The 18,872-nt window shown below is 40.5% G+C and overlaps 1 protein-coding gene across 1 annotated transcript in view; it reads left to right on the forward strand.

Moving 5' to 3' along the window:
* Positions 1–18,872, forward strand: part of LOC127629282 (plexin-A1-like) — a 267,994-nt gene that overhangs the window by 189,641 nt on the left and 59,481 nt on the right. The window contains exon 11 of the mRNA XM_052106444.1: positions 15,314–15,410. Coding sequence (XP_051962404.1) covers positions 15,314–15,410 — 97 coding nt within the window. The remainder of the gene's footprint in view (positions 1–15,313; positions 15,411–18,872) is intronic.

Raw genomic sequence — 18,872 nt, forward strand, 5'->3', positions numbered from 1 at the left:
GAAATGGCTTAAGTATAGTTTATCTGAGATGCCGGAATTAAGCAGGGCAGATCTGACTGTGTCGTTGTCTAGGATGTCAGGTCTGAAATATTTGGATGGGTTTTTGGGTCGAATTTTATCATGGTGGTGAATTCGGAGCAACCGGACCGATAGTAAGTAGTTTTAAGTTTGTTGGTGTGTGAGACGAAGGAGGATATGGAGAGTAGAGAAAAATCTAGAAATGGCAGACTGGAATTTAGGTGGAAATCTTTAAAGCATTTCCGAGCTGCCTGATATATTTGTAGGATTCGGGGGGAAATGGCTTGAAGAATGGAGTCCTGGGGAGCGTGGAGAAGAAGTCTGGGAGGGTGATTTCTAGGAATTTCAGTTCTGAACGTGGACAATGCTTCTAGGTCCAAGCCTCTGTATCACTGAAGGAAAACGAGAAAGAGTCAGCAAAATGGTCTTTGAGGCTGGAATGTTTTCTGCTTTAATTGTGGTTAGCTGAGGGATTTGGGATGAAGTTCACTTGCGGAGGCAGCCTCATGCAGGGAATGGATCTGGAGTAGGAGGTATTAGAATGGTAGAAGGGAGGGGTATAAAGTGAAGAGTGGAATTGGTCTGGAGCAGGGTTCACCAGAACTCATGTGGGAATCTGCTGTAGTGGCCCATGGATAGGAAGGGGTAGATGGATGGATGTTAGCAGAGAGAATAGGTTGTGTGGGAAAAAACTAAGGTGTCTAGAAAATATGTGAGGCAATGTCAGGTTATGTGCTTGCATGGAATTTGTGAGATGAACGGGATGAATTCTCGTCAGGATGGGCAATTTCGATAAGAGAACGTATGAGCAGTCGTATGGAGCTGTTTCACATGTATACAGTGCCGAAGCAGCCAGTTTGCGGAAGCAGCTTCACGCAGCCAGCCGCTCTGGATGGAAAGTTTAGACAAGAGAAAATATGAGCAGTCTTAAGGGGCTGTTTCACATGAGTACGGTGTCGAAACAGCCAGTTTGCGGAAGCAACTTCATACTATAAACTGCTTTGGGGAATGGAGCATAGAAAGAAGGAATAAAAATGTAACACTTAACTTGGTTGCAGTCAGTTCTGCGAAAAAATAGAGCTGCTGTGACAGCTTCTGCTGAATGACGAGATTTTTTGGATGGAAGAGCTGTTCTGTTGAAGGCGAATGCATTATAGTGAAGTTGCATCTGATGATCTGAATCACTGTTTGGGTCTGTTCATGGGCAGTGGGCGAGGCGAAGACTCGATGCCATGTAGAGGAAGCGGCTGTTTATATATGCTTACTCTAACAATGTGATTGGTCGGATAAAATGACCTTGCTCCTCCCAAACCTGGTTTATAAAACTGCTATAAATCTACTTTTGATTTATGTCAGTCTTACCATATGGAGTTGTTGTTTTGTGCAGACTTTATCCCACCTTTAGGCTTCTGATGTAAGCTGTACCTGGTTCAAAACCAGCATATTGTAGGGGCCATCCCGAACAAATTGTTCTAGCCATGAACAGTCTTTACTGTGGAGAAAATGTGCAGAAAGTTTCCAGATTAGACACAGTAAAAAGGGGCTAGAAAAGTCTTCAGATCCCCCAACTGAGCACCAGCTCCAGCACTAGAACCATTTTTGTAAATAAGGGGTAAAAGAGGTAAACAAAGGAAGTAGAGAAATAAAAGGTTCAAAAAAAAAAAACTGAATAAAAGAGAAGGGACCCAATATCCCTTTCCTCTACAAAGCTCTCTCTCTCTCTCTCTCTCTCTCTCTCTCTCTCTCTGCCTGAGCGCCACAGTCCAGGACTCAATAGATGAACAGAACAGGGTGATGGTATCAGACTCTGCTTTACAACATTACCTTCAGCTCAGATAAATGACCAGACATAGAGAACGAGAGACTGACAGAGAAAACACAATGATGGAGGAGAATGGAGGGGGCAGAGGAAGAAAAATCTCATACAGTGGCTAGCAATTTGCTCTGCAAAATGAGGACTATCGGGAGAGTTTGATAGGATCCAATTAAAAGCCGTCGCAGATAAAATGATGATGAATTGCAGCTGCAAAGCAGAGAGATGATTCGCTTCAGACTTGACACAGCAGATCCTTCCTAAACACTTTGGGGGTAAAAGTGGATGACGAACAGGAAGTGAGCCGAGGTGGAGGAGGGTCATAATTTTGAATTAAGGGAAAAAGTAGGCAGTTTTCTTATGTGGTTGCATTTGGAAGTTTGATTAATTTTACCAAATTGATTAATTTGGATGATTCATTTAAATTAACTGCTTAAAAAAACAATTCACCAGTTCTTTCAAGTCCTTACTTAAAAGTGTTCCAATACTGTAAACATTTTTTAAAACACTTTAGAATTTTTATTTTTTTTTGCTAAAGTGGTAATTATTTTGGTACTTATATGTTATTCTTTTTATGAAGTAACATGTAAATACCATGAATATGGTAATCATTTAGTACCAAAGATTTTGTATGTTAGATTGTGGTCTCCAAGGCTTGTTTGTCTTTATTTTTAGTAATGTTTTAAAAATGTCATGATGCTCAGTGCGTATAGTTATGATTAGCAGCAATGAACTCACACACTTTAAAAAAAGGCACCTGTTTGATCTACAATAAATACACGTACATTTCTCATAGACCGCCTACTCATATTCATTATCATAATCAGAATTAGCTCTATTGCCAAGTTTGCTTACACATACAAGGAATTTGTCTTGGTGACAGAAAGCTTCCAGTGCACAAACAACACAGCAACAAGACAGAGATAATAATAAAAATATAGAATTAAAATAACTTCTTCAGCAAACAAAAGAAGTACAACCTCTGCTGGGCCTTTTTCACAATGGAGTCAATGTGGGTCTCCCACTTCAGGTCCTGTGATATGGTGGGTGCTGCCACAGTGCTGTTTAGAATGGTAAGGGTGGTCAATGTTGGGGTGTTCCTCCTAAAGTCTACAATCATCTCCACTGTTTTGAGAGTGTTCAGTTCCAGGTTGTTTTGACTGCACCAGTGAGCCAGCCTTTCAACCTCCCTTCTGTATACAGACTCATCGTCATCTTGGATGAGGCCGATGATAGTGGCGTCGTCTGCAGACTTCAAGAGCTTGACAGAGGGGTCCTTGGAGGTGCAGTCATTGGTATACAGGGAGAAGAGTAGTGGGGAGAGCACACATTACTGGGGGGGTGGGTGGGAGGGGGGCACCAGTGCTGACTGCGCATATGCTGGAAGTGAATTTCCCCTGTCTCACTAGCTGCTGCCTGTTAGACAGATAGACGTGGGAACAGAGAGTTGGTGTAATTTAGTCCGGAAAATAGCTGGGATGATGGTGTTGAAAGCTGAACTTAAGTCTGCAAAAGGATCCTTGCATATGTCCCTGGTCTGTTCAGATGTTGCGGGATATGATGCAATTCCATGTTGACTGCATCATCCACAGACCTGTTTGCTCGATAAGAAAATTGAAGGGAATATAAAAAGGGTCCAGTGATGTCCTTCAGGTGGACCAACACCAGTCTCTCAAATGATTTCATTACCACAGACGTCAGAGTGGCTGGTGTAGTCATTAAATCCTGTGATTTTGGGTTTCTATGGGACAGGAATGCTGATATAGCATTTGAAGCAGCAGGGAACATCACACTGCTCCAGTGATCTTTTGAAGATCAGTGTGAAGATGGAAGCCAGCTGGTTAGCACTGGATTTTAGACAAGTGGGTGAAACTCCATCTTGGCCCTGTGCTTTCCTTGTCTTTTGTTTCTGGAAGACACTGCCACCTCCTCTTTAGAGATCTTAAGTGCAGGTTGAGTAGCAGGAGAGGGAGGAGGGGGATTGCAGGAGGTGTTGACATTTGTGTGAATTTAAGATCAGAGTGGGTGTGGGGTGTGAGACTGGGCCTTTCAAATCTATAGTAAAACACATTCAAGTCTTCAGCCAGTTGTTGGTTCCATACAGTGTAGGGGGATGGTGTCTTTAAGTTATGTAAGTGCCACATAGTTCTAGCTGGAAGACTGGCAGTTGCACATCATCGCACCATTAGCTAGGTAACTTCTAGCCAATCACATGTAAGCCATTGCTTTATAAGTCTACTCACAATCTATAGGATTGCTGTTTCAGTGTGCTAACACAGCAACCTCCACCACCCCACCGCCACCTGTTGAGTCCCGTCCTGCATAGGGGTAGGCTCCTCACCCCTGCCTCCTCTCTGCGGCAGGATCTGATGGTTCCAAGTACAACAACTTCTGACTGCCAGACAGGGCTTACACCAAAGAGTGACAATACATTCCTGTTTTATATTCATCAAATAAATGTAATCTAAAACTTTACTCAAATATGTGAGTCTTCCTGATAGAAAGTAAATTATTTCAGGCCACTCCACACTGATGCAGGGTTGTTAGCTGAAAACTAGTATTTCAGATAATCAGAGTAGCTTCTTTTAGCCACTTGTGTGTTCCTGACCTGATTGTACAAGATTTTATCCCCACTTCTGTAAGCATCCTCTTTTGCCTGTGGAAGCTTCCAGAGTTTTGCTGTAAACCACAGTTTGTCATTGGTGTATGTTAAATAAGTCCTATTAGGAATCTACTTGTCCTCACAGAAAGTGATATATGATGTCACAGTATCTGCACAGTGGTGTCTGCAGCCTCAAATACACTCCAATCAGTGCTCTCAAAGATTGCATATAGTTCCAGCTAATTAACAATGACATTGAAGCTATCTCTCTGTTGAAACACAAGAAAATATATTGGAAGTATCCACTGCAGTGTTTGTGTTAGGTATCTTATATGGTTTGGAAGAAATGCTTGTGTGCTTATTGTGTGTGTGTTTAAAAACTCTGATGTGTTATTTTTACCCAGGCACACAGGTACGCTATCAAAATGACTAATTACATAAGATTGACCCACAAAAAAGGCAGCACTTTTTCTTTCCCCCCTCCTCCCATTCCAGCAGCTGTTCTGTTTTGTTAACATCGGCACTTTCCAGCCCCATGGACCCGGAATCTCCTGCAGCACCCACACATATCTGTATGCTCCCTCCTTCCCCATATCCCCCTGATCAATGGGCTTGCCATCAGAGGATGAGCACAGGCTGATGAGATGCCCAGTGTGGCTCTCTATTTCTGGGCCCATTCATTTTCCTCTGCGAGGGTAATTAAGCATTTTGTCCATGCAGGTGGAGAGAGAGAGAGAGCACATATAGAGCTTGTATGTTGCTGTATTCTCAGTGTCTCAGGCATGCACAACAGCTGGCACCTTTAGTCGGTTTATTATAACTGTTAGTGGAGTTCTACTTTCTTTTCGCATGTTTAGAATTAGTTTTGTGTGCTATCTGTTCTCTTGTAAGGGCACAGTAAACTCGTAGCCTGCATTCTGCAAAGACGTTTTACTTTTATGGGCAAAATGTTTTATATCATGCAAACAGTGTTCAACACAGTCATTGGTTATTCCTTTTCTTCAGTGTGGCCAGTCATTAGCCATCTTTATATTGTATAGGCAGCGCAAAATGCTAATTTGAAGTGACACTGAATCATTACAGTTTTTAATGTGCAAAACAGGCCACACAAATATTTACACTGCAAATTCAATTGTGTGAAACAATGCTGGAATAGTGATGATTTTCTTTTAAAAATGATTAAAGTTGTTTATTATTCTTTTGCACAGCCAATAGAAAATGAAGCACACACTGATTGTCATGGCAGCAGAAAAGTTGTGGATGTATCTGATGCAGCATTTCATTTTCACTCAACCAAAACCCAGCGTTCCGAGGCCACATCCATACTAATACATTTACTGTTTGAAAATGCATTCATTCTGCTAGGTTTACACCTCTCATTCACACTAAAACACTGTTTTCCTCCACTGAAAATGGAACGTTTACACTCCATGTAAACACCATGCTTTGAAAAGTTTAATTTAAAAAAAATATTCGAAGGAAAACAGATTAGTGTCGAACATTGTCTAATTCTCATGACAACGGAAAAGTGGCTCTAGTGCGGCATTAGGGGCTGTTCAGACTGCAGCATTCTTGCGCTAATAAAAAGTTAGATGCAACGAACAGAATGCAAGTGTCACAACACGTAAGTTCTTTTAACTTGACATGACGTCTGAAAATATGCAGCACTCCAGCAGCAGATACTGAAAAACATTGTGATGTGCAACAGTGTTCAAAAACGTCTGTCTTGCACGTTTGCATAGAAAAATTATTGAAAAACTGTGCTTACGGCGCAAAAATGAGTTCAGTATGAACCACCTCTTATATTTTAACATAGCTAAAACCCAATGTGTTGAATGTCATGACAACAGCAAAGTTGAAGTCGTATCGTATTATTCATTTCGTTTACACTGAACCGAAGCACCATCAGAGCAGGCATATTTTATATGGCTTTAATGTGGCATTGTGACTTTACATATAATTTGGAGGCAGCACAGAGCCACTTTACCACAGCAGTTTACTTTTTTTGGCACTTTTCCCATGGACAGATGTGCTGTATCACAGAGAGACAAAGATATAGAGAAAGACACAGTGTAGTAGACATTGACATTTATCAACACCTGCCATGTCAGCTCATTGCCTGAGGCACTTTTTAAGAAAGCGTATGTGTGTGTGTGTGTGTGTGTATATGTGTGTGTAAAGTATGGTATGTATGGAATAAGTTAGCGGATCACGGTTATTCTTAATTAGGTCATGTGCATGTTTCTCCTCACCTTGTGTTTGAGGCCTCCGTCGTTCTCTCGGGAGCTCACACTTGCACATGCAATTAATTACCCTCCGCCACGTCTGTGTGATGACCACGGGCTGAATAATGAGCATTATTATTCATCCAGTCTCAAGTAGAGGAGAGTTCTCCCCAAGCTCCCTTCCCTCACTAAGGGACGCCCGTTGTTTTCAACCAGCTTTCCAATAAATTCTGCATATGTGACGAATGCTATGTGACCTTTTGAAAGGAACAATACACATTTTAGTTGTTTCCAGCCATTTTGTGACCTTATTCATATGATCTTAGTGCGCTGATTAATATCATTAGACAAGCGTGTAAGCTTTTTTGACTGGGGCCAGTAAGCAACCAACTAGCAATGCCTTAGCAACCATCAGAACATCATAGCAACTACATAGTAGTGCCCTTTAATCACCCACAATATCCTGGCATTCCAGCTTTTGCATGGGTAAGCAAGCATCACTCACATTGTCTTCAGAAAATGTAAATATTTAGTCTTATAGTTATTAATACTTTGCAGATAATGTAAGTAAATGTTAATTATAAAAAAATTAAGATTTTTAGTTCATTGTACACATTTTATTTTACAGAAAGACCCCTAAGTAACTATTTATTGATCCTTACAAAAGTACTTATTGAAGGTGCCATGCTATGGTGATGGAGTCAGTTCATGGTAATGCCATGGTACTTTGATATATACCATTGTCACTGAATGGTTACCATGTTAATGTAACATTGTATTTACATAGCACTCCAGGGTACTTTAAACAATGCCATGGTAAATGTAAAAAACAAAAACAAAAAAACAATAACAACATTGTATTGCCATGACACACCACTAACAACAAAAGTACCCACAAAAACGTCTTGGTACAGATGATGGAGGGAACAAGATGTTGTGTTGATGTAGTGACACTACATCATAGGGGTTCGATCTTGAGAGCCTTTGCTTTTTTTCAGAAAAGGACAATGAAAATTGGTGAGTGGAATTTGCATAAAAGGTGATGTCGTGCATCAAGTAACTAAGATGTTCCCTGTCTGTCACTCACATAACGTTGTGTCGATGTAGACACTAGGGGTACCTATAAGATATGCCGTAGGTGCTGAGCCATGTCACAAAGTACGGAGTAGCGGACACAGGCAAGCTGCTGCGTACCTCGCAGCGAGCACTCGACCACGTCGTGACCTTCCAGTGAATTTATGTAAGGAGTTTCCCTGATCCCGTTAAGGATGGGAGGAGGCACTTACCCAAGGAGGCTACAGGTGGTGGCCTTTCCTGATTTTTGTATCAAGCTATTTCCTGCCGAGCACCTGCTAGGATAGTGCTGGGGAAGCACTCTTCCCTCTCCAGAAGGGAGAGAACTACGGAGACCACATCCTTCCGGAGGGAGGTTAATATGTGGAGAATCGTAAGTAGCCAGACATGGAGATTGCAGAGGTCCGGCTGTGGGTGCCGGAGCATGCCCTGCCCCTGAGTGAGAAGGTCCTGCCTCAGGGGAATGGGCCAGAGAGGGGCTACTTCCAGGAACATCAGGTCTCAGAACCAAGTCCGGTTGGGCCAGTATGGCACAACCATTAGGACTTGCTGCCCATTGCCTCTGACTTTGCACAATGTCTGTGCAACGAGGCTCACTGGGGGAAACACATACTTGCACAGCAACCAAGGCCAGCTGTGCACCAGTGCATCCATGCCGAGTGGAGCCTCGGACAGGGAGTACCAAAGAGGGCAATGAGGGGACACTCGGGAGGCAAACAGGTCCACCTTGTGCCTCCCCAAATCTCTCCCAAATCAGCTGGATTGCATGGGGCTGGAGCCTCCACTCTCCACTGAGCGTTATGGTTCAAAACCATGAGCGTTATCATGGTTGAGGATGCCTGGGATGTGAGTGGCTCGCAGAGACTGCCAAAAGTTCTCCCATCTTTACACGCTAATACCATGGTTTTTGGACATGTACCATGGTAATTAAATGGTTTTTGGACATGAACCATGGTAAAACCATGTTTATCTGGACATGTTAGATGGTAATACTATTCTTTTTGGAAATGTACCATGGTAGGACCATGTTTTTGTACATGTACCATGGTAATACACTGTTTATTTGGACATGTGCCATGGCAATATCATGTTTTTTGGACATGTACCAATTTAATGCCATGTTTTTGGACATGTAATGTACCAAGGTAATACCATGTTTTTAGAAATGTTCTATGGTAATGCCATGGCATTCTTTGATTTCTTTGGTACTTTTTTGCTAATGGAATTATAGATGAAAACTCTTCTCAAACAAACCTTTGGTCCTAACATAAAAGAGCTTGTTGTTTTCAAACACCTTTCAGATAAATTCTGCATTTGTTTCAAATGCTGTGTGACCTATTGTGCAGAATAATGCAATCTTTGGTGGTTTCAAGTTATTTTGTGGTTACCAAAAGTCACGTTACCTTAGTCACATGATCTCAGCATTGTATATGCTGATTGTCTGGCTGAGGTGAGTGCGTAGTGTAATGTCAAAGGCATGTTAATGGGGATATGAATAAATCATATTGGTGTTTTTAGATGGTCTTTAGAGAACAGGGGCGGCCGTTGTTGAGACGTGCCGTATGTGTGGGTGGACTGCTGGAGCTCTTTACATTTTAATGGAGCTGGGACGCTGATGAGGGGACGTAGGCAGTACGAGTGTGAGAGTTCACATTTCTACTGCTTAGGGAACAATGTTTGTAAGTGTGGAGGCCATTTGTGGTTGGCCTGGAGGATGTGTCTGATCAAATTGGAGCTCTCATTGAGAGAGGCTGTAAGTATTTCATTGTCAAAGGAAAGGCCTTGTGACTCGAGGGTGTTCAGTGGTTTACCCTTGACATTGTGCCTTCAAAAGAGTTATTATGTGACTCTTTGTCTTATGATCTGCAAATTCAATAGACTTTGGTGGTCTATATAGGAATATATTCTCATTACTCCTTAATGGATTTTTATTATATTTTATCCTTTTTTATGGTAGTTTCTTTTTGTATTTAAATTTGTCATTTTTAGAGCTGTCGAAGTAAACTCATTAATAATGCATAAATGCAATATTGCTTTAACGCCATTATTTTTTTTTAATGCTGTTAAAGCACGTTCTTATATGACCCTTTTAATAAACCATGCAGTGACTGTCATGAAAGCAGATGGTGGGAGACATTATACTGAGACCTGTTCCAAGTATTTTATCAATGTAGCAAAGCAGGGGAGCATTTAGAATGAAGTAAGCACACAAAAATCACAGTTAGATAGTGTTCGTAACATGATGGCAGTGGCCATTTGAACAACTGCGCACCAGAGTTTTAGTGCTGGCCAACATGTCCAGGAATAATAAAGTTTGCCAGATAAAAAATCAGCTCATCTCATCTCTACGCATGCACACTTGAAGCTCTGTTAATTCAGGTTTTACACTAAATTACTTATTCTGCTCAGAATATAATGTTTTTGCTTAGATTAAATGCAAGTATAATTAAGTGAAACAGTGTGTGTTTTAAGCACTTTCTTTTTCTTCTTTTATTTTTTGCACTATACCATGCTGACAATGGTGATATGATATACTGACAAAGGCCTATGAGTAATGTGTCATCATTATACCCGAGTCTCTCCCACGTAATCCAAACACAAGTGGTCAAAACAATAATAATATGACCAGCTATAACAGTGATGTTTCTCGCTTGTCAACTTCTGATTGAATCACCCCAAATGAGTGCAAAACATTCTTTTATGTTGTTTGATTACATGTTATCATGAATTAACTCTCCTGCTGAGTTTGTGCATTAATTTCGCGATTTACTTACCTGTTAATCAACCGATGCGCTAAAGGAAGAGTTTTAAACTGGCACGCGAGACGGGAATATGCAGGCTGCTTTTAAACTTCGCAAATTGTTGGTAAAGTTCTCTGTGGAAAATTTTACATTTTTCTGACATTTACTGCTAATGGAAACCCTGTTGCACACAGTCTACAAGGTGTCTCTGCATAATAGTGTGGTTGATAGTGCACTAGCCACTGTAGAACAGCAGAAGATGCTGGAACCCTGCAGTTAATCTACACTGTCATTAGCCCATTTAATCCCACCAAACGGGGTGAAAGGGGTCTAAAAGGAGTTGTTGATGTACAAACAAGGCAGGAACACAGAAAACTCAGGAACAAAGAAAACAGCCACGATGGGACATAAACAGAGAACTCGGGCAGGGAACACAGACCAGGCTTAGCAACATTGAACGATTGACAGCGACGAAACAAACAGACAGGGTTTAAATACATGGACATAGGAAGACAGGAACCAATGAAGAAACAGAACTCAAACAAGATAACAAGGTGATAAACTAAAACCAAAGACAACTAACGAGGGCAGGTGAAAACAATGAACAGAGCACGCGAAGGCTGACAAGAAAACTATGGAACTACAAGGGTGACAAAAGTGAAAACTACGGAACTACAAAAGTGACAAAAATGACAAACAAAGGGCAACGGTGAAACATGACGAGGTATGCCTAACAATTACTGCAGTCTTCAGTGTCACATGATCCTTCAGAAATCATTACAATATGCTGATTTTCAAATATGGGCATATTTACATCACATTTACACCTGAACAGATATTTGCAAGCACAAGCTTTATTGATGAAGAGGCAGCATAAACACTAGTTCAAATATATTCTAAACATTCATATTATTTATATATCATATTACATATCATATTTATATCATACAGCATACAAATTAAATGCCTGCTTTAGCCCGAAACAGCATTTATATGTAACTAAAACTTGCTTTTTAGGAGTCATATTTCCATACTCTGAATCCTGGCTGGCAAGTCTGGAAACATTCCCACCAGTAAAATATGTACGTTTATATAAAATAGCATGTCAACTAATTAAAACTAAATGACTTACTCATCTGAAATTGTATCCTCAGCTTCAAAATGCAAATGTTCATCGGATTCCCGCTTTTCTTATGAGGAAAATTACTTTTCCTAACCTGTGTATCGTGCTGTCTTCCAAACGCGCAGAAAAGTGAACAAACTTGTTGTTTTTAAGGCACAGTCGGGGGCGTTCACCATTTACATTGATCGTCTCAGCACATTACCGTATGAATAGCGCCCTCTGCCTGTGGGTGTGATCACATAAGGGATAATTAGCTGAGCTAGGGGAAACTGTACATTGCTTTGTTTCATACAGATTATAATGCAGGATCATTTTTGTTTCAAATTTCAATTGTTTTATTTAAAAGTAGATATTTTAAGCTTTCTTTTGACATACGTTTCATGTTTGTGTGATAAGTATTCGTGGAGTTTCAGTTCATTTTTGTGACGTGTTTCAGAAATATGCTCACGAACACACACCTTTTTTTCTCTTTAGTTAACAAATGCACAAGGTTTTGTTGTTATTGTGTGTACACAAATAAAAGTAGACCCTTTATAGTCTCAAATTATGTCTTACACTTATCTGTGTGGCGCAAAATGACAGAGAATTTTATGTTGTTTCCGCTGTAATGACGAAAAAAATCCAGCAGAGGGTTAATGCTTTGCATAAGTGTATTTCATGTGTTGTGAATCTGTAATTGCGTATTATTTATTTTAAATCTGGTGTGTATTCTTCTGACTTCCTTTTTTTGCGCTTCCACTTTTAGCACTGTTTTTGCGCCTAAACATGGCCAAAAACATTGCAAACTGTTAAGTGTAAATTAATGGCTTCCACTCTGTAAATTAGATTTTAAAGGTCTGCCTCACACCTTTTCTCTTTCACTTGTCATCTTCCTCCCCATTTCTATTTCACTTCCTCTCTATGCTCTTACAGAAATGGTGCACATAGACAAATCTGTGCCTGTTCTGAGTCAGTAGCTTTGCTGATGAGTCCTGACATTAGAATCTTGTCTGCTGGATACAAAATTGTCACTCGCCAAGTGCCAAAGATGAGTTGAGAAAATTGGCTTTTTCTAGTAAAACTGTACTCGCCAGTGGCTGTTTAATTAGGAGACTAATACATATTTTAAAGGTGCACTCAGGAATTTTTTCTTTATTCAATTAAATTTTTTTTTTTTAAAAACATGTGCACTTACATGAGATTAAACAATTAAGTTATATCAGTAGTCTAATAAAATCAGTTTTATTTGACATGGAGTGGTCACATGACTAGCTGTATACTACTCACTTGTTCTCTGTTACAGCCTTTTACTGCACTCTTTTGTTTTCTGAATAAATGTATTTTTAAGACTTTTACCTCAGTGCAAATCTGTCCATAAAAATCTCCAGAAGTCATTGTGGTGAAACATACTGTATGTGGAATATTCCTCGCATCACGTTTTTGTGACAGGTGCAATTTTACCGAGACTAGCTTGCCTGATGTTTTTATTGCCACTTGGGGGACAAAATAGCGGCTTCTTTTGTAATGACAAAAAAAAATAATAATAAAAAAATAATGCTAATTGCATTTCTATTGCTGGTAAATTTTCATAAATCCCTTGTCAGGTGAATGTGGCAAAAAGTTAATTTAGACTCTGCTTGTCTGTAAACAGGTTGTTCTGTAATTTTGCTGCTGTTTATCAGTGCTTGTAAGGTTGTCTGTATGTATGTGTGTTTATGTGTGTGTGAATGAGAGGGGCTGTACTGAGGAGGCTGCTGTCAGGGTGGAGTGTTTTCACCTCCCCCCATATTGATCTGACAGTCTAACAATTGCGTGATGAGAATCCTGAATTGTCTCCGTCTCTCTCTGTCCATCTCACTCTGTTGCTCTCTCCTTTTCATTCGTCTCTGTCTCTCTCATTCTCTCTCTTTCAAGGATACAAACTTAAATGGCACAATTTACATTGGGCGAGATAAGCTGGCATGTGACATTCATTCTCTGCCATTTCAGCAGGGCTGTGCCCGAGTTGCGCACTGGAACATGGTTTACGTGAATTTCTCAGAACCCACTTTGTATCAGCAGACATGTCAGGATCAGTGCAGTAAATCACTGATGCACTACACAACAGTATGGTCATGTTGAATTGCCGTGATATCCTCTTAAGATTTTTGTAAGGGGTTTGTTTCTTGTTTTGTCTTGTGTAGCTATTTTTACATTTTATTTTGGGCCTAAGAACTAGTGAGCTGCATTGCTGTCTACTGCCTAAGGGGCAGCTCAGACCGAAAAAAGCTAAACGCAACACAACAAATTGAACAGGTGTATTAAGACTCATTTTTAAATATTTCAATTATTTTTAATGTTCAACTTAGCACACCACAAAAGTAGCACTCTGCACAGGAGACTCGACTCCATAGAGTTTTATGTTACCCATATAGCACACGTACATCTCTAAGATGTCTGGCAAAACAAAAGCCACTAATATTTAGTTGGAATGCCTTTAACTTTGATTACGGTGCACATTTGTCGTGGCATTGTTACGACAATCTTATGCAACGTCACAACATTTATTTCTGTCCAGAGTTGCATAAATGTTTGGCAGAGATCATGTATTTATGAAGGGAGAGTCTAATCACTGTGTAAGTCTTCTTCAGCGCATCCCAAAGGCTTTCAATGGGGTTAAGTTCAGGACTCTGTGGTCCAATTCATGTGTGAAAATGATTCCTCATGCTCCCTGAACCACTCTTTCACAATTTGAGGCTGATGGATACTGGTATGTTTGTCCTGGAAAATGCCTGTGCTGTCAGGGAAAAAAAAAATCCATTGATGGGATAATCTGGTCATTCAGTACATTCAGGTAGTCAGCATGGTTGTTTAAGAAATGAGAAGCTGCACACTGCATCGGTTAGGGTTTAAAGAATTGTTGCCAGCTGAAACATTAATCACTGCAATAATGATCCATTCATAGGCGCTAAAGTATCTGCTTATTTAAATCCAAACGGCAACTTTTTTTTATTTAGCCAGGCAGTGTATTAACATCTAATTAGCATCTGCTAAACATCTTTAAAAGATCATATTTACAAACATTTTAAATCACTAACTGTCTGCTAAATGCGTTTATTGACATCAGAGGCATATTTATTGATCTACGTCTTATAGATGTATTGCAGATGAGCAAACAACGTAAAAAAATTAATTCAAAACTTAATTGAATGTGTGCCATTTTTGTTAGCATTCTCCTAAGCTAGCAACATTAAAATGCATAGCTTAAACAAATATTGGATAAAATTGTCCATATTTAATTGAATTGTACTGTATTTGTTAGCATGCTGCTAAGCTAAAAACATTAACACCCATAGCACACACAAATATTGGAGTTAATATTTAATTGAATTTGTGCCATTTTTGTTAGCATTCTCCTAAGCTAGCAACATTAAAATGCATAGCTTAAACAAATATAGGGGAAAATAGCCCATATTTAATTGAATTTGTGCCATTCTCGTTAGCATGCTCCTAAGCAAGCAACAAGAAAATACACAGCTCATACAAATATAGGGGAAAATAGCCCATATTTAATTGAATTGTACCATTTTTATTGATACTTTACAGTATTAAATGAATAGCCTACTCTATACTGTGTGGCAGCTTTTAAAATTAGTTTTTGTTATTTCTTTTATTTGTTATTTATTTTGGGAATTCTACATGATGGAGGTGGTATTGTACACATGTTTAAAAGAAAACCTTTTTGTTTTGTCTCTACAGTATGACTACGAAGGAAATGACATCAGCGACCTATCTGTGGACCTCTCGGTTGTGTGGAATGGAGATTTCGTCATTGACAACCCCTACAATATCCAGGGTAAAACTTCTCACCATTTCCTGACACAAGGCATTTACTTCCCTGACTCTCTCTACTTCATCCCCTCTAGTTACTCTTTCTGCAGTATCCACACCTTTCTCCAGTGCTTCTGTGAAGAGGAATAGGGGCTGTTTAATGCCTGGCTGCTTGCCTTGCCAGGCTTTACTGCTATCAATATAATTTAGTTTATCTGCTCCTCTCTCCTGTTACCGTAGATCACTGCTGCTAAACAATGAGAGACTACACAAAACACTGCTTTAGAAAGAACGAAAAGGTAGGGTGGCATCAGAATATCTGGGTATGGCTTCTCATCCACAGCTCTTGATGGCTATCAGCCTCTCCAGACAACTTGAAATGGCCCCCCTTTGGTTTGGTTTCTGCTGAGCTCGAGTTCTGCTTCATTGAGATGGGAGGGGTCAGTAAAGGACATGTAGTGTCAGACCACGTTTAGAAAGTAAAAGGGTCTATTTGCTACTAATATTTCAAGTGTCAGGCTGGTAAAGAGCTATTTAGTGAGAGTGAAAGGTGACCCCGGAGGCCTCTTCAGTCCATCCAATAGATCACCACACCTGGGCCACATCACACTCTCGCCACCTTGAGTGATGATGAGACATCCCATGCTTTCCCTTTCATTTTCTATTTTTTCATCTCTCTGGCTGTGTTCAAAACCTGAAAAATGCTGCCTTTGCTGACATTCTACCAAGGTAGAAAGGCATCAAGGCTGTTTGCCTCTATTTTAGAGGAAAGTAGAGTTTACAATCATTGGCTGACTGGATAGCAGGGTTTTTTCTCTCTCTTTCAGCACACTTCTTTATAGCACAATAAATGTATCCATCTTCTCCACACTGCCTGAGAAAACCCCCAGCTTTGCCCTGCTGTAAAGTGGAAATGTTAATGTAATTAAATCATTCATTTGGTTCAGTTTAATTAGTACGGAGCTACTTTTAAGCTTAGCCGTGGCTAATCAGATTAGCACGAGGCTGAGACGGATGGATACGCCGTATTCTTTGAAGTCCGGCAGCAGTCTTGGATGCCCAGCCAACAGAACATTCACATAGTCCCCTCGAGTTCCAAAAAAAAAAATCAGCCATCTTTCTCCTTACATTGTGATTTTTACAAGTGTCATTTGCTAATTGTTAACTGACGCCGAGGTTATACCTTGTTTTTCACCTCAACTAATTTTTAATCTCTCTCTCTGTAAATTTACAGTTAAAGACAAATATTTAGGCTAAACTTTTTAGGTAAGAAGCAAGAATTTTTTTTTTTTTTAATACACTCTAATGTTGTGTTTTGCATTTAGCTTCATTAGCAGTTAGCATTTTTTTGTTGTCTATTTTAATTGTTTAGGTGTTTGGTGGGTTGGCCTACTTTTTTATAGACCTTCAACTTCATCCAACATTCCTTTTTCATTTCTAGCAAAACATTTGTTTTATTGTGGGACAGCTACCAAAAAAGTGCTAAAAAATATCATGGTACTAACATGTTATTTTGAGACATAGTTTTGTTTTGGACATGTACTGTACAATGTATTATTTTTTGGAAGTAATCTGGAGTACTATACCATACAAATACTGTAGTATCCCTGATGAAGAAAAAAAAACTTAGCTAGTCTTAGCTGGTCTGTTGGCTGGTTTTAGAGGGGTTTTAGGCTGGCAAGTGTTTTTTTCACAGCAGAGATAATTGTGGTAATCATCCAGTACCATATATATTTATATCAGTACCATGGTATTACTATCTGATACCATCACTCTACCATGGTACTGTAGAGTGTCCTGAGCACAGTACTTCTTTGTAATAGACATTAAAGGAATTATTTTACTTTTGTTAGGGTCGCCAAGAAACAAGGGTCTGATACTGAGTCTATCTAGTAACTCCGATGATGTGCTGAGAAACGTCTGACTACCGGCCCGAACACTTCAGGCCTTGAAAGTTAGTGACATGGTCCCCCTGGAATACGATGAGAGGTGGCTACCCTGGGTATGACGGACTTGGACATCGTCAGCTGAAATCTCTGCTGAATGTGAGGTCGGTTGGTGGGAATTTGACGGGATCGTGGCTGTGTAGGTGTTTAGATGATGAGCAGGTGTAGTTGGCACCTTGAAATTTGGGGCACGTTGCACCTGTGTTAGTTGCTGGGTGTTACCAGGAAGCTTCACATGCTTTTCCAAAACTTCAGAGACATTTGGACCAAAAAGATGTCCAGAAAATGTGGGTAGGTCCCTCAAGGTCTTTTTGCAGTCCTCTGGTAATCTGGCCTTAGTGAGCCAAACTTGCCAGCGAGCTGTTAGAAATGTCACAGTGAGAGAGCCCAATTCTCATGACCCATGGTCAGCAAGGCTGTCTGCAAGAACTGTGGGACAGAGGGGTCCAATTCAACAGATTCTAAAGAGCTAGTGGCCACAAGGATCAGTTGGCATATAGTGTTCCCAGCGTGAGTGATATAGGTCTTGTATGCTTTCTGAGAAAATTATTTGTGCTGCCACACTGGGCACTAGGGCACTGGACGTTCCCTCCAATGCTTCATCCGGAGACACCACCAAGGCAGCGACCAGCTGTTTAACTTCTGACACATTTTGCACCCCAATGGACTTCGCCTCAGCCATAGAAGCTAAGGTATGTGCAGTTTTGGATTGCATCTTGGCCGTCCCTGATTCAGGGTGCTAGAAACTTCTGCCATAAAGTCTTTACATGCATGTATAGTAAAAGTATCTGTTGGTAGAGACTTGCAAAAGAACACATTGGACTGAACAGGATGATCAGGGTGCTCATCATGTCCGAGACAAGCCACTGCCATCTGAAGTAGTGTCAATATGTCATCCACCGGAGGTGGAACAGTCCCTGAAGAATGGCATAAGCCTCCGGACCATCCAAGTCGGATCCAGCTTGCACAACCTGCGAATCATCAAACCTGGCAGTTTCAGAGCCATGGTGCTGCTGAAATTGTGCATCAGAAGCACACATCGACATAGTGTCAAGGTGGGAGCTATGGAGGATAAGGAGAGGAGATATCCTCTTCGTTTGATAAACATGATATTTTTTTGCGCTAGCAGCTGCAGAGGCATGGCGCTTTTGAGTTCTATGCTGTGAAACGGTTTCCAGTTCTTCAAGATTGGCTTCCCGGTTGTAGTCCAGATCAGCCATATGCAACTGTCTCTCAAAAAAGGCAGCAAGCTAAGGTGTAGGCACGGATGCGTAAGTGCTTCAGGCAGGTGTTGAAGTCCCAAGCATGATGAGCAGCGATCATGCCCATCTTCAGGAAGGAGCTCATTAGGATAGAGTCTAAAATTCAAGGGATAGGCAGGAGAAAGTAGCCCTTCAGATAGAACCACAAGGAGTGATTGCTATATGCAAAAGCATCACAATCTCCAGATGAACCACAAGGATCTGTGGATGTAGGATACCAGAGCGATAGTACCATGTAATTGGCTCAATCACACAGTAAGAGAAGAACCAACAAGCGTA

Source organism: Xyrauchen texanus, chromosome 35 (assembly GCF_025860055.1).
Source record: "Xyrauchen texanus isolate HMW12.3.18 chromosome 35, RBS_HiC_50CHRs, whole genome shotgun sequence".
NCBI lineage: Eukaryota > Metazoa > Chordata > Actinopteri > Cypriniformes > Catostomidae > Xyrauchen > Xyrauchen texanus.